The sequence below is a fragment of the Microtus pennsylvanicus genome, chromosome X, assembly GCF_037038515.1.
Source record: "Microtus pennsylvanicus isolate mMicPen1 chromosome X, mMicPen1.hap1, whole genome shotgun sequence".
NCBI classification, from domain to species: Eukaryota; Metazoa; Chordata; class Mammalia; order Rodentia; family Cricetidae; genus Microtus; species Microtus pennsylvanicus.
In genome coordinates this window covers 20265633-20281119 of record NC_134601.1, presented here as the reverse complement: position 1 = coordinate 20281119, position 15487 = coordinate 20265633, and the positions used below count along the sequence as shown (strand labels likewise).

Here is a 15487-nt window from a genome sequence, read left to right as displayed (position 1 = left end):
AAGATAGCCTAGGCTGTCCTGGAGCTCGATCTGTAGACTAGGCTGTTCTTGAACTCACAGAGATCCACCTGCCTCTGTGTCCTGAGAGCTAGGATTAGATTAAAGGCATGAGACACCATCACCATGTGTACCATTAATCATTTTTGAGTTGGAGATTTCATAGCAATTTAGTAGACTCTAACTTAAAGCTCAAAGGCTTTTATGAACATACAAGGCTAAAAGAGATTCCAAAGGTTATAGAATATGCCATAATAAATCAATTTCTGTGAGAAGGATCACATACACAATTAACATAAATCACAGCCAAACATCTTCTCATGAAACAATTACTAACAAATACGAGAACCAGGAAAGTGATTAACCTCATTTATTATTTGAGGACAATACGCAAATTAAATTGTGAAAAAAACCAAAAGCATTTCAAAAAAATTATAAAGTTCCAGATATTGAATTCTAGTGTTTCTGAATTCATGGAAAATATTCATTATTAGCATACTTATCTTCTACACACCATGATTAAAGCTTTATTATCTTTTGCCTAGATTACTGGCAATATCTTCCTAACTGGTTTCACTGATGCCATTAATTTTACCCTTCTCACTCCAATCCTGTCCAGTCCACTAGCAATATAATACCTAGAGTAATTCTATTAAGATATAAAGCCACCCTGTAATGGCTTCCCCAACTCAGAGGCAAAGTAAAGGCCTTTCAAGAACTAGTTCCCATTACATTTTGGTCCTCTTTAAGGATAACCAAACCAGAAGACTTTCAAGAGACAAAAAAGGCTAGTGAAACAGAGCATTGTAATATAAGTATAAAAATTGAGACTGAGGCAAATTGGAATACATTGTCATCATCTTCCCCTCTATACTATAGTCACACCAGCTTCCTCAATGTTCTCTGAAAATGCCACATTCACCATAGGGTGCTTGCACTTGCTATTTTCTCTGTCAGGGATGATCTTCCCCCAAGAAACACTCAAGACTTGCTCCCTTACATACTTCTAATCTTGACTTGATAACCCTTCCCACTGAAAACTTCCCTGACCAACCTATTAAAAATGAAAAGAGATTTTTCTCCAACTGTATCTACTCTGTGTATAAACACACACACAAATGTGTATGTACACAAACACTTATACATAAAATACCTTTGTATTTTTGTCTTCTATGAAACAGGAAAAAATAAGTCCTACAAAGCCTTGATCCATCATTTGGTACATGGCTTGGGTACGAACATCTGAAATATAAATAAAAATATTCTGTTAATAACCTATACTTAGCAGATTTTATTTAGAGATAATAGTAAGGACTAATTATTAGTTACCTTATCAACACTCATATTCTACAGGCAAAATAGAGATGTATTGTAATGATATATAAATGTCAGAGCATATTTTGCCAAGTTAGAGAAATATTATGAAAAGTTTGCTATTAAATAGTAACTCTAGGATGCTTAGCCTGAGTGGCCCTACTACAAAATGTAGCACAGAAAAAAATTAGCTATCCCTAAAACTTCCTAATTTTCTCTAGACTACAAGATAGGCTTTGGAAGTGACAAAAGAATTTCTTAGAAGTAATGCCTTCTAAGTTTCCCTTTTGATGACCATGATATGTAATGGAGGAAAAATGATATTCATTTGAGGAAAATAAACAAGCACTGCGACCTTATAACACTTACCGACATGGGAAGGCCAAACGGTTATGTGAGGGTGAGAATGATACCAGCCAACAACTCTCATGGGACGACCTGTTAGTTCAGCCAACCTGTATGTTTGTCAAGGTATTTTCAAAATAAGAAAAATCCTGATGCTTATAATAAAGGCTCAAAATACATAATTAAGGGTGAAATAAGATTGATGCACAGAATTTCCAATGTTAGTCACTTAAAGTCATTTTTTAAATATAACTCATATTTCTATTATTGTCTTATTCCAATTGTGCAAATGTTTGTTCACTCAAATCTTTACATTCTCTGCAAAAAAGCTTGTTTAAATCTTTAAAATTCATTTATATTTTCAATTTGAGAATCTTCATCTACTCCTACTTCCAGTAAAAAAATATATAAGAAATCAATGTGTGTGTACATTTATGTCCACTGGTTCACAATTTTCCTAATGCTATGGTGATACTTTAATATAGTTCCTCATGTTATGGTGACCCTCTAACCATAAAATATTTTTTGTTGCTACTTCATAACTAATTTCCTTTCTATTATGAATCATAACGTTAATATTTCTGGAAATAGAGGTTCACCAAAGCAGTCATGACCCACAAGTTGAGAACCATATATATATATACTGATATGTGTACATTGTAGGACGGAACAGACATGCTAGGCAAGTGCTCTGACTTTAAGCCATAATAATTTTTTTAATTTATGTCTATAGTAAGCTGTCAAATATTAAAAAGAGCAAAGTAAAGTGGTTGTAGGCCAAAGTTCACAATTCAGTTTCCCATGTCCTGTAAAATGATGCTTAGTTTTCCTAAAAACTACCTATATTAAAATACAACCAAATGATTGCCATTTTGACTGAAATGAAATAGGATCACAATATAAATTTGATTTGCATGTCCTTGATGGCTGGATGTTAAATACTTTAAAAAGATTTATTTTTTTATTTTATCTGTGTGTTTTACTTGCATGTATTATGTGTACCATGTGCATGCCAGGTGCCCAGAGGTTTCTTCTTTTGAGAACATGAATCATGAAGAATTGAGTGCTACTTTTTCCTAGTTTCAACTCTGTTATAGTTTCTTCTTTTTGTATAGATAAGTGAATAAAAAAGTAATTGAGGGATTAAGGAGGTTAAGAGCACTGGTTGCTCTTCCAGAAGATCTGGGTTCAATTCCCAGCACCCACATAGCTGCTCACAACTATTTTTAACTCCAGTGCCAGGGAGTTTGATACTCTCTTCTGGTCTCCAAGGCATTGCATGCACATAGAGAGTAGACAAACATGCAGGCAAAACACCCATATAATTGATAATGAAAGTTAAAAAAAAACAACTTAAGTGAAGCATTACTGCTTCAGAACGGTCATTCTAACTATATTAAGATGTATAGAGTTTTGGACTGGGAAACTGTCTGAGTGGCTAGGTTAAACTAGCTGTTTTTATTTGTGAGTTAATTGGAATAAAGTCATTTAATTTTAAAAAGAATGCACTCTCTACTAGGTTCATTGAGCATATATTGATTGGCAGCGTTTTCTGGTGTTTAATTTTTACAATTCTGTATACATTCCAGATATTTACTGCCTGTCTGAAGTATAGTCAGCAAAGATTTTTCTTCCATTCTATGTAAGGGCTGGAGAAATGGTTTAGTGCTTTAGAGCACTGGCTGCTTTCCTAGAGAATCCAGGTTCAATTCCAAGCATCCATATGGCAGTTCATAACCATCTGTAAGTTCAGTTCCAGGAGATCCGACACCTTTTTCTAGCTTCATGGGCACCAGGCACACACACACATATATAAGCAGGCAAAATACCCCCACACATAAAATTAAACACACACACACACAATACATTTTATACAACTAAGTCTGAGGAACAGTACACTAGAGTCAGGCCAGGTGGACTACCCAGAACCTAAGTGGATCATTAAGTCTGGTGGCTTTCAGGGAGAGAACATCTTCAAAGAGACAGAACCCTAAATATATCCAGTGGGTCCCAACTGAGTACTCCACAAAGCACAGAGGAACACAAGTATGTGAGGAAAGGACCTGAGGCCCAAGAAAAAGTAACTGCCCCTTACAAGGGTGATGGTAAGTAACTACTTGGCCCTGAGAAGCAGATGGGACCAGCAGTTGTTTCCCCCTATAATACCCTGCCAAGGTAGAAAGGCATCTTTTAGGAGGCAGGGGGCAGAGTGCTTAGAAGGGTCCTATCTTAGGAATAAGGAAAACTTCCTATACTCAGAGTTGCTATGCTCTCTCTACACAGTTAAACCTGAAAAGGCTCAGATGCTCTCCAAGTTGCTCAACAGCATCCTAGAACCCAGTGCTCATGTGTCTGTATAGCAAGACAGAACATGTCTCAAACAATTAAAAAAAACTAAAGTTGAAAGAAATAAAAGTATTTTAGTTTTAAAACAGAGTTTCACTACATACCACAGGCTGGTTTCTACCTTTAAGTATTGGGATTACAGGCATGTGCCATTATACCCTAGCTGACAAATTATTTTCCTGGGCAGATTAGCAATACTGAAACACAGAATAATCATTTAGATGAAGCATGACATTTGGGGACCTGTCATGTCACTAAAGCCCCAGTTTCACACAGAGATGGAGCCTTGTAGTAGCTCTATAAGCTGACAGACAGCTTTCTTCATAAAGTAATTAACAGCATTTCTAGTCAGGATATTCTCTATAGAGATTATCACACTGTTTGGGATTTAATAGATGTATGTATATGTGCATACTCTAGAAAATGTTAGCCAAGTTTTCAAAGCTTTAGTTGGTTAAAAAAATGTATCTGATAAAGAAGTATCTCAACTACTGGATCAACTGAATTACTGAATAAATTTCTTCAATAAATAACCATGCAAAGATTGAAAGATAGGGAAGATGAAATCAAGTAGGCCATGTTAGGAGAATCTGTTGATAATTCTTCCATACTAATAAAGGATTTTGATTGGCAGTTAGGGCTTGCACTTTCTGGTGGCAAAGTTGCTACATTAGGAGCTGGAGAGATGGCTTAATGGTTAAGAATCTATACCACAATTGCAGAAGATATGGATTTAGTTCCCGGCATCCACATCAGGCAATTCACAACTGCCTATAACTCCAGCTTCAAGCGATGCAATGTCTTCTTCTGAACTTTTCAGGCACCTGCATTCACATATGGCTTATATACCCACACATAAGATAATAAAATACATATTTTAAGATCGCTGAATTACAAATGAAATCATGTGAGCAACATTTTCTTGTGTGTATCCAAGGGACACTTAGGGAGTGTACTTCACACAAAAAAAACAAATATCATGATGTAAAATGAAGCAAACTATATTTTTGACATATGTAAAGACACTTTAGACTCTAACAAATTCCTTAGAAGTGGCAAATAAGATGGACCTGAAGTTTAAATATCAAGAAATGATGAATACCAACGCTATGAGATTTCAGTGCTCCAACTGATATAGAAGAGTGACTACTGTGTATTCAGAAACCCTATAATGTTTGACTGCTACACCAGGAAAGCAGCAGTGATGATATTGCCAAGTTAAAAATCTATCAATGAGGCTGGGCAGAGGTGGCACACGCCTATAATCCCAGCACACAGGAGGCAGAGGTAGGCAGATCTCTGTGAGTTCGAGGCCAGTCTGGTCTAGTACCAGGACAGGCTCCAAAACTACAGAAACCCTGTCTCAAAAAACCAAAAGAAAAAAATCTATCAATGTGAGCAAAGTGGTGGTGGCGCATGCCTTTAATCCCAGCACTCAGGAGGCAGAGGCAGGCAAATCTCTGTGAGTTTGAGGCCAGCCTAGTCTACAGAGCTAGTTCCAGAACAGCCAGTGCTGTTACACAGAGACACCCTGTCTCAAAAAAAAAACAAGAAAAACAAAACAAAATAAAATTTATCCATGTCCTAAAACAAGGAGATTTTATGGTGAAAAAGAAAATGTATAAAAAGATGAAAAAAGGTATAGGAGGGATTGAAGAGATGTTTCAGTGGTTAAGAGACCTGGCTGCTTTTCCAGAGGACTCAGGTTCATAAACTCCAGTTCCAGGGGATCTGTCACCCTCTTCTGGCCTCCTTAGGTACCAGGCACACATGTGGAACATTTACAGCTTAAAGTAAAAACAAATACAACTTTTTAAAAAGCTATAGTGGCAAAATTTTTCATAACTAATTTATCTAATTTCTTAAATACTTAAGAAATTTGTGCAAAAGTTCTACTATAAGCTAAAGATTAGTTCAAAAGTAATGTAAATGCACAAAGCATTAATATACCTGAATATGAAATTACATATGACTAATAAAGAAATATATTTTTATGTGTAATCAATCCAAGATCTTTGAAAAACCTATTTTTTTTTTTGTTTTTCAAGACAGGGTTTCTCTGTAGCTTTGGAGCCTCTCCTGGAACTAGCTCTTGTAGACCAGGCTGGGCGGTGGTGGCACACGCCTTTAATCCCAGCACTCGGGAGGCAGAGGCAGGCAGATCTTTGTGAAAAACCTATTTTAAGAGATTGTATATAAACTAGAATATTCTATCTTACTTATATTTCAAAGTATTATAAAATAACAAAATTTAATAGAGAAAAACTTGATGAGATATCAACAAAATACTCTAAATGCATATAAAAACTTTAAATCCTAAAATATAGACAAAGCAAAAAGAAAGTAACATTAACAGTATTGCTTTTTCATTTCCTGTCTGACTGGGAGACTATACTCCAAGTAATAAAATATTGTTGGGCTAGCTGGTGTTGTCTTACATTTTTAGTCCCAGTCCTTGGGAGGCAATGGTAGGTAGATTTCTGAGTTCGAAGACAGTCTTTTCTACAGAATGAGTTCCAAAGACAGCCAAAGAACTCTGTCTCAAAAAACCAAAATAAATAAATTAATTAAATTTAAATTAAATAATTAAATTTAAAAAAGAAAGAAAAAAGATACTTTTACAAAGTGTATATTTTGTTATTGACTTCCAATGAACTGTTAACACATAAATACGCTAAATTCAATATTAACAATTTATTACAAAATGAACCTATAAGACAGGAGGTGGTGATGCAGGCCTTTAATCCCAACACTCAGGAGGCAGAGGCAGGCTGATCTCTGTGAGTTCAAGGCCAGCCTGGTCTACAAAGTGAGTTCCAGAACAGCCAGAGCTATTACACAGAGAGACCTTGTTTCAAAAAACAAAAAAAAAGGAAAAAAAACAACAACAACAAAAAAATAAAAATAAAAGTGGACCTACAGAAAACAAACCAAAAAAAGGAAAATTTAAATGTAAGTAGTATACATGCGGGCTGGAGAGATGGCTCAGAGGTTAGGAGCACTGCCTGTTCTTCCGAAGGTCCTGAGTTCAATTCCCAGCAACCACATGGTGGCTCACGACCATCTGTAATGAGATCTGGTGCAGAATACAGTATATATGATAAATAAATAAATCTTTAAAAAAAGTAGTATACATGCATAACACAAACTTTGAAAAGTATACAAAGAAGCTAGATGTTATGGTAGCCATCTGCAATCCTAGCACTCAGGAAGTGGAAGCCAGACCAGACTAGGCTACAGAATAAGACCTTCTCTTAAAAATAAAAATTATAAAAAATATTTTAAAATTCATTTTCTCCAGTCTTATGTACAGATAGAACCAGGAAAAGATTTAACTTAATCCAGTTGAACAATAAACCATTAGAGGCACTAATATAAAGCTAACTTGCCACAGATAAAGTATGGAATTCAGACTACAGGAAACAAATAATTCTTTGGTTATCTTTTTTTTTTTTTTTTTTTGGTTTTTCGAGACAGGGTTTCTCTGTGGTTTTGGAGCCTGTCCTGGAACTAGCTCTTGTAGACCAGGCTGGTTTCGAACTCACAGAGATCCGCCTACCTCTGCCTCCTGAGTGCTGGGATTAAAGGCATGCGCCACCATCGCCAGGCTCTTTGGTTATCTTTAACATGGAATAACGTGTTCAGTTCTCTTCATTGCATTTTTCTGAGGGAACGTTTCACAAACTAATCTTTTCAGGGATAGGAACCAAGATAATGAAGAACCTAGAAATTAGAAAAACTGGAAGAGCAGGAAGGAATGGAGTCAATGCATAGAAAGTATGATGGGAAGCAAAAGAAACTGCCTATAGAGCTCACAGTTACGGTGTTTTACCCTGGGTCTTGTGGATATTTGTAAGCATGACTGTTCAAAATATATTTCTTCCAATAAAAGAAACAAAAAGAAATGAAATTCTGATTAACCTGGGATGAGGAGATAGCTCAGTTTACAAGGTACTTGCATTTTAAGTACAAGGCCTTGAATTTCATCCCCAGAACTCAGAACCCAGTCAGTAAGAAAGTAACAGGCCTAGATAGATGGCTCAGTGTTTAAGATTGTTCTTGCAGAAAATCCAGGTTGAGTTCCCAGCACCTACTTGGTGACTCACAGCCATTTATCTCTAACTCCAGTTCAGGGAATCTAATGCCCTTTGACCTCTGCAGGCACCAGGCACACACATAGTGCACATATATACATGCAATTAAAACATTCATATACATAAAAACTTAATTAAAAAAGAAAAAAATTGACAAAATATGCTGGCAAGGTTATAGGGGAAAAGGAACTATTCGTGGGAGTATAAACTGATACCATGGCAATGGAAATCAGCATGAAGGCTCCTCAAACACATAACTCAAATATAACTACCATAGGACCCAGCTATACCACTCCCAGGTATATATTTCAAAAACCCCATAGCCCTGAGATATTTCCAGATTCATGATCATTGCTGTTCCATTCACATCAAGGAAATGAAAGCAGCCTAGATGCCATCAACTAATGAATGAAAAACTAAATTGTGGTGGAGTTAGAAAATATATTGAGTGAAGTAGCCAAGATCCAGAAAGACACATGTTATAAGGCATAAGTTTTTTTTTCATATGTGGATTGTAGCTTTTAATTTTTATATATGTATATTTTTGTAGGAATAAATGTGTGTAGATATGAGGAAACCAGAAAGAGGCCCATGAGGGGCAGGAATAGGGCTTTCAGGAAGCACAATGTGGAGGGTGATAGAACACATGTATAAGCAGAAAGAAAATACTGAGGACAGATTTAAGTAGGGGTGGGGGCAGGGCGATGGTGGAGCAGAGGGAATGGAGGTAGGGTCAACTGAATATAAGCATGTAGGAAAATATCATATGGAAACTTCCTACTTGGCAAAGTAAAAATTGTTAAAGGTAAAAAGTGTTTAAAAGAAACAGTACCCAAATATAGACACACACACGAGAGAGAGACAAACAGACAGAGAGAGAGAAAGGGGGTAAGAATGACTAACCAAATAATTATATCTAAAGAGTCAATATGAAAACCAGGGAACACTCACCAAGGAGAAAACTTATGAAGCCACCTAAAGTAAGATGACTATAGTCATCGCATCTGTGTGGCCCAGAAGCCCCACAAAACACAAAGCATCTAATATATTAGTAAGGATATTTCTGCCTCTGTTGAGGCTGCAGACAGCTGCTCTGGAGAAATTTCTACACGGTCCTTTCTCTTGTCAGAACGTCGCAAGATAATGACAGAATGGATGTGAACAATTCTGATGGTATCCATCTAAAGAAAAATCCAAAGAAAAAGTTATTTCTCTCTCTGGTCAATTATACTTCTCTCTCCAATTTCCTGTAATTATAGGATTACATTTTACTAAAGTAGCAGTACAGAATTTCAGTTTTGAAAACTGATGCTTTTGTTATTAATGATGCAATGTTATTTATGTGTGTATACATAAATATACATATAGTATTTCTGAGTCAGAGTTTCACATAGTTCAGCTTGGCCTCCAACATGCTTTGTGGCTGGGGCTGGACTTGAACTTCTGATATTCCTGCCTGTATCAATGCATGATATTCCCAATCGAGATATATATTTCAGAATATTCAGATCAAGGATATACTTCTTGAATAATCATCTAAGATGTACAAAATGTATTATCATATGAAGGTATATAAAAGTGTTCAAATGCTAATAATATGGTTGAGGAAAAAGTATTATACACGAAATCACACTAAAGTAATGGAGAAAAATCAATGTGAGGAAATCAGAAGAGTAACTTCATTAGAAAAAATTATTCATAGAGAAGGTAGGCAAATGTATGTATTTTTTTGATTGCTGTGTGTGGACATATAGAATTCCTGCAACTGCCAAGTGGGTATATGAGCTACAGAAGAGGTAAAGTGTGAGTAAAATGTTTGGGAAATAGATTGATTAAGTGATGTAGTTGCAGAGCTCAAGGTGGGCTGGAAGATAGGAAGTCTAAGAAAATACAGAATAAAAGCATGTAAAAAGTTTCTAATATCATGTAGTAAATTTCAAGATGAATTGGAAAGAAATTAAACACGGCCATATTCTTCTGGTAGTACTTAAGCTTAGGCTCAAACAGAGACAACAAAATTTTCACGAGGTAACAAAAAGTATGGAGACTGGGGCCAGAAGTCTGGGCCTAAATCAAGAGGGGTATCCACATTTAGAACAGTCTAGAGTTAAAGGTAGAAAATAGACAAAGAAGACATAAGGAGCAGTGAAATGTTTCAAGTTTGATTAGGGGTGGGGTGTTTGGCTTTCAATGACAGAAATGGAAAGACAAAAATAAACTCTGAGAGGAATTTTTTTATATAAGCTATGCTCACCCTACTGTACAATATAAAATGCATTAGGCACAGCTCTTAAAACGTAAAGTCTGATTTTAAATGAGCCATAAATATGATACCAACTATAATTAAAACACTTAATACAAAAAAGGAGGGTGAAGAATGTGAAATATCTCAACATTTCTTAAATATTGATAACTTTAAAAATGAGAACTAAATAAAATATACCTGTATCGTAACATTATTTTCATCCTTTTGCTGTACTTATTTATTAAAGAAAATGTGAATATAGCTAAAAGTTAGCATTTTGGTATGAATAACTATACTGAATAGACAAGTATCAAAACAAGGTATCAATTGCATAACAAATACTGACTATTCTTTTAATAAATAAAATTTTATTGAAGGAATAACATATTCTTTGTGTTGTAGCTGTTTGACAAGGTCTCACTCTATAGCTCAAGATGGCCTGCAACTTACTATGTAGCTAAGGTTAGCCTGAAACTTGCAATGATCCTTTGCCTCACCTCTTCAGTGCTAAGATTACAGGTGTGAGCCACCTGGCTTTGTAACTTGTTGAAAACACAACAGAGATAGCTCAAAAGCTTATATCTCAGAAGTCTGTTATGCTTTTGCTTTATTCAGTTACTTAGAGTTCCCATAAATCATGTGTTCCTATTTTATGGGTCAGTGGCTTTTCACACACTCTCCCTTCTGTGTAAATACTTTCACTTGGTAAGCTCTTTCATATTAAGTTCCTGACCATACGATAAATATCTAATCATTTTCCCTTTACATGTATTCTTTCATAATAGATATGCACTTATTTCTGCTAGAACACACATGGTACTCTTCACACTTTTCTCCTGTACCAGAATACAAGCTTCTCAAAAGCAGGGGCCATATTTCATTCATGATTTTCTTACCAGCAACTAGTACAATGTGTGGTGGGCATAGAACAGACAAAAAATAAAATTAGGAGCAAAGACAGATGCATCCCCTCTCAAAGAATAATGAGACATATGACTGAATTTTCAATAGGATTTATGAAAACCCAAAGATTACATCTTAGAGAAATAAAATAAAATACATGCAAACCAAGAATTCTAGAATCAAAGAATGTATCCTTTAAACTGCAGACAAAATAAAGATGTTTTCAGATGCCTAATGGAGGGAATTTATTATTAGGACAGAAACATTACAGTTCTTCAGGCAGGTAATTCCAAAAAATGAAGAAATGATTGAATGCCATAAAAATATTTGTATAAACACAATGAATACAGAATGTACAAAAAGTAATAGCCATGTTAAATAAAGCTTAACATACATATAGAATTAAAATGTATGACAATAATCCAAAAGGCAGATGGATATGAATTAAAATAAAAAATGTTTTAAAGTTTTAGTACAAATACTTCCCAACTTATGATTATTTAATAAAGGATTTTTGAACTTTACATTGATGGGAATATAGTATACATTCAGCAGAAATTGTACTTTAAGTTTAAATCTTCTCCTGGACTGTTGATAAACATGTAACATAATAGACTTTTGCAAGGCTGAGCTGCAACTTTCAGTAAGCCATACAATCATGAAGATAAACAATGGATACTGCAGTGTGCTAGGATGCTTCGTACTTTAGGTGTATTGTACACTTGGGGTCTATGATATTTTCAACTTACAGTGAATTTGTTAAGATATAACAAAGTTGTATTATTGAAGACATAGAAAAAGACAAGAAAAGAGAAAATGATTCAAAATAAAAAGGTAGATTAAACAGAAAGCAAAAGAATGGCAACTGTAACTCATATATTAGTAACTACTAAAAATAGCAAACTCCAAATAAAAAGATCATCAGACTAGATTTTTATATGCTACTAATAAGAGCTATAAATATTGGTATACAGACATCCTAAAACCAAGAAAAAACTTTACAAAAAAGTAATCACTAAAGGAATACATAGAATCAATAAGTAGGTTTTCTCTTTTTTTTTTAAATGACGGTGACTTAAGTATAGTATTTGTAGTCCAATGTGACTTTTCTTAAAGAGTTATTTATGTACTTTATGTATATGGGTTTTTTTTCCTCCATGCACATTTGTGTACCAGAAGACGGCATCAGATCCCACAGGTGATGTGAGCCACCATGTGGGTGACAGGAATTGAAATCAGGACCTCTGGAAGAGCAGCTAGTGATCTTAACCATGGAGCCATCCCTCCAGCCTGTGACATTTTTTAAATAAGAGAAGTGTTTTGGTTAATCTGGGTTGTCAACATGGCTGGACTGACAGACGCCTAGGGTAAGATTAGGGACGCTCACTTCTGGTGTGTCTGTTCTAGAACCATTGTCAGAGAGGACGGATTTCCAGGAGAGTAACGGGAAGGTCTCTCCCTGGGTGTGGATTTTCCATGCAGTAGTCTGGGAGCCCAGGCAGAATTAAAGAAGAGAAAGCCTGCCAGGGCAGCCTAGCTCCATCCTTCCTGAGCTAGAGCATGTAGTACCGTCACCATCACTCATGGCCACAAGACTCCAGAGCCTCCAGCCATCTAATGGAGATGCACAGCAGCTACAGTCCAGGGAGCTTCCAGGCCTGGATTGCGGCTACATCATTTGTTCTCCTTGAGCCGCGGCTTCCAGCTTGTCAGTTTAGCTGATACTGAATTATCCCACTGTCTGGCATGCAGAAGGCCAATGTTGGACCACCAGTCCCCAGTTGAGTAACAAATCCTATAAATTGCCCTTCATAACAAATATCATAGAAAGGGAAAGAAATAGATCCCAATTCTATTGCTCTGTTCCTCTAGAAAACTTTAACACAGGAAGAAAGGTGGTTTAAGTGGTTATGGTGAAGGAGTTTGTATATAAAGATAATAAGTAGATGCTTGGCCTAATAGCTTGGAGAAAGCATAAGAAACTATTTTTATTGTAGTTTACAGAATCATTGGGCTCTGATATATTGAAGGAAAACCTAGGTGGTTTTATACAATTAGAAAATGGCAGGAAAAGTGGGGTGGGAGGTACACTCAGGAGAAAAGGTAACAAGAATATGAATTGAACCTTAAAGTCTTAAGGGAAGTGGAAAAAAGGCTAGAAAACAGGAATGGAGTAATGCTGATCAGATTATTACTGGTAGTCAAGTAAAGTTTCTTCAAAGAATAGAAACTAGGTCACATTCTAGTGAGAATTTTCATCTGATTTTAGTAGGAAAAAAAAAACATGCTGCACAATTTCAGAGTGGATTAATGTCCTGGCTGAAATCATCAAACAGACTGCAGAAGTTCCTCCCCAACTGCATATTTCTATCATGCAAAATTTTATCATACGTACCTTTTCTGCAACTGTGCGCATTTCAGTTCCAGTGTATGTAAATTTGGAGTCACTCCTATTGGAGATAGATTAGAAAAGGGGAGAAACTGGGGTTTGGAATAGAAAAAGGAGTCAAGGGAAAAATAAGATAAATAGTTTTTGCAATGCAACCTTAGCTGAAACAAAAGAGGGAAGGGGAACAGAGTAGATTCCAGGTATTAAGGAGTGGGTTTGATAAACAATAACCTATGCTTTGCAGTTTAAACAAAGGGGACCCAAAGGTTTTACTATCTCTCAAGCTTTCATGTTACTAGGAACCTCTAAGGCTCATATCAGGTAAGATGTAACAGGACTGAAATCTAGGAACCTCTAAGGCTCATAGGGGGTGAGGTGCAACAGGACTGAAATCCACTGACAATTTAGATGGAGGAATGGATACACAAGGGAAAAGCCTCTCAATGTGTGGACATTATGTGCCACAGTGAAAGTTACTGGCATATCTCTGACAATTCAGAGAACAGAGAATGTAAAACACAAAACAAGAAAATGGAAAGCAATAGAACCAAAGTCAAGTATATTATTTCAGTCAACAAAGTTCTATCCAGGTACCTCTCATGCAGTAACCAATTGGGCTCCTGGAGCTCCAACAAAATTCTACTTATAAGAACTTTGATAGGTTCGCTTACGATGTTGGTTCCTTCAGCTAGAATTTTCCACACGGGAGCATAAATATCTCAAATAAAAGTCATAACGGGAGGCGGGGAGGAGGCGGAATTTTTTTTCAATAAAAAAGAAAAAAAATAAAAGTCATGCTATGATATAAGGTTAAAATGAACCTTTAGGATTGTGGTGGAACTCAGATTGTATTGTTGAGGGAGTTCTGTACTGTTCATGTTAAGATACAATGTGTACACACGATTACAAAAGTTGTTACAGTTTTTCACCAAGAATCAGTTTAGAGATTATAATATGATGTAAGTAAACAAATATTGTCTTACCTTATGTCATCATTCAACTGGAGTAGGAAAGAGCAGAAAACATTACTGGCACATTGTTATTTAGTTATAGAGATGCAATTTTACATGAAAATTAGGTAATATGTTCACACCACAACAACATGAAGGACTAGAGAATTCAATCTTCAGCACTTTACAACTACATTGTATTTCTTCAACTACTTTCACAGCTCTGTAGCATTTAACCACAACAGAGACTTTGGAGTCCACGAAACCATTTGACCTGAGTACTTTGCCATACTTTAGAATGCTTTAGTGATAGCTCTGCTTCCCATAAGGAAAACTGGTGGTGGAACGAGAGGGTACTGTTTGTTGTGGGCTGCTTATTTTCTAATATATCTTCATTATACCAGAATGTTTTTCTGGCCCGATTTGCTGCTTTGGTCACTGGTGTGATAACCCCCACCCCCGTGGGCTCATGCAGACCGCTGAGGGTTTGCAGGAACATAAGCACGGGTCAGAGAAAAAGGACCCCGCAACAGCATTAGAAAACGCAAAGGACCTAAATTGCGTTCCTGTGGCCTCCCAGCCGCTTCAGAGACCACTGGGTACTGATCAGCAGGATTTCAGCCAGGTTGGCCGACCTACTCACCTCCCCTATACATAGACCCATCACCTCCTCCTTTTCAGTGCTCAGAGCATGGTTGAGACAAACTAGGAAAGCGTCAGACTCGAGATGAACCGCTTGCACAGCTTGCACCACCTGCACCGCCATCTTTGTCGGTTCCACTCACATCCGCCTAGGGCTCACAGCAGCCTGGCCAACCGGGTGCTCCTACGCAGCCTTCCCAGCCTGTCGCCCGACGCTCCGCCCCAGGCCTGGCCGAGCAGCGCGGGTTTCACGAGGGCGGAG

At 36.6% G+C, this 15487-nt stretch overlaps 1 protein-coding gene across 5 annotated transcripts in view; it reads right to left on the bottom strand.

The window, feature by feature from the left end:
* Brcc3 (BRCA1/BRCA2-containing complex subunit 3) overlaps positions 1-15471 on the bottom strand; it is a 32480-nt gene extending 17009 nt beyond the window's left edge. The window contains exons 1-6 of one of the 5 annotated variants that reach the window (XM_075957873.1): positions 15227-15471; positions 14617-14633; positions 13640-13694; positions 9158-9277; positions 1681-1768; positions 1151-1239 (exon numbers count right to left, since the gene is read on the bottom strand). In XM_075957873.1, the coding sequence (XP_075813988.1) occupies positions 1151-1239; positions 1681-1768; positions 9158-9277; positions 13640-13694; positions 14617-14633; positions 15227-15349 (492 nt within the window). In that variant the 5' untranslated portion in view covers positions 15350-15471. Of the gene's footprint in view, positions 1-1150; positions 1240-1680; positions 1769-9157; positions 9278-13639; positions 13726-14616; positions 14634-15226 lie in introns of all 5 variants that reach the window. The other 4 variants (XM_075957870.1, XM_075957874.1, XM_075957875.1 and 1 more) reach the window with 4 other exon arrangements.
* Positions 15472-15487: the final 16 nt, after the last annotated feature.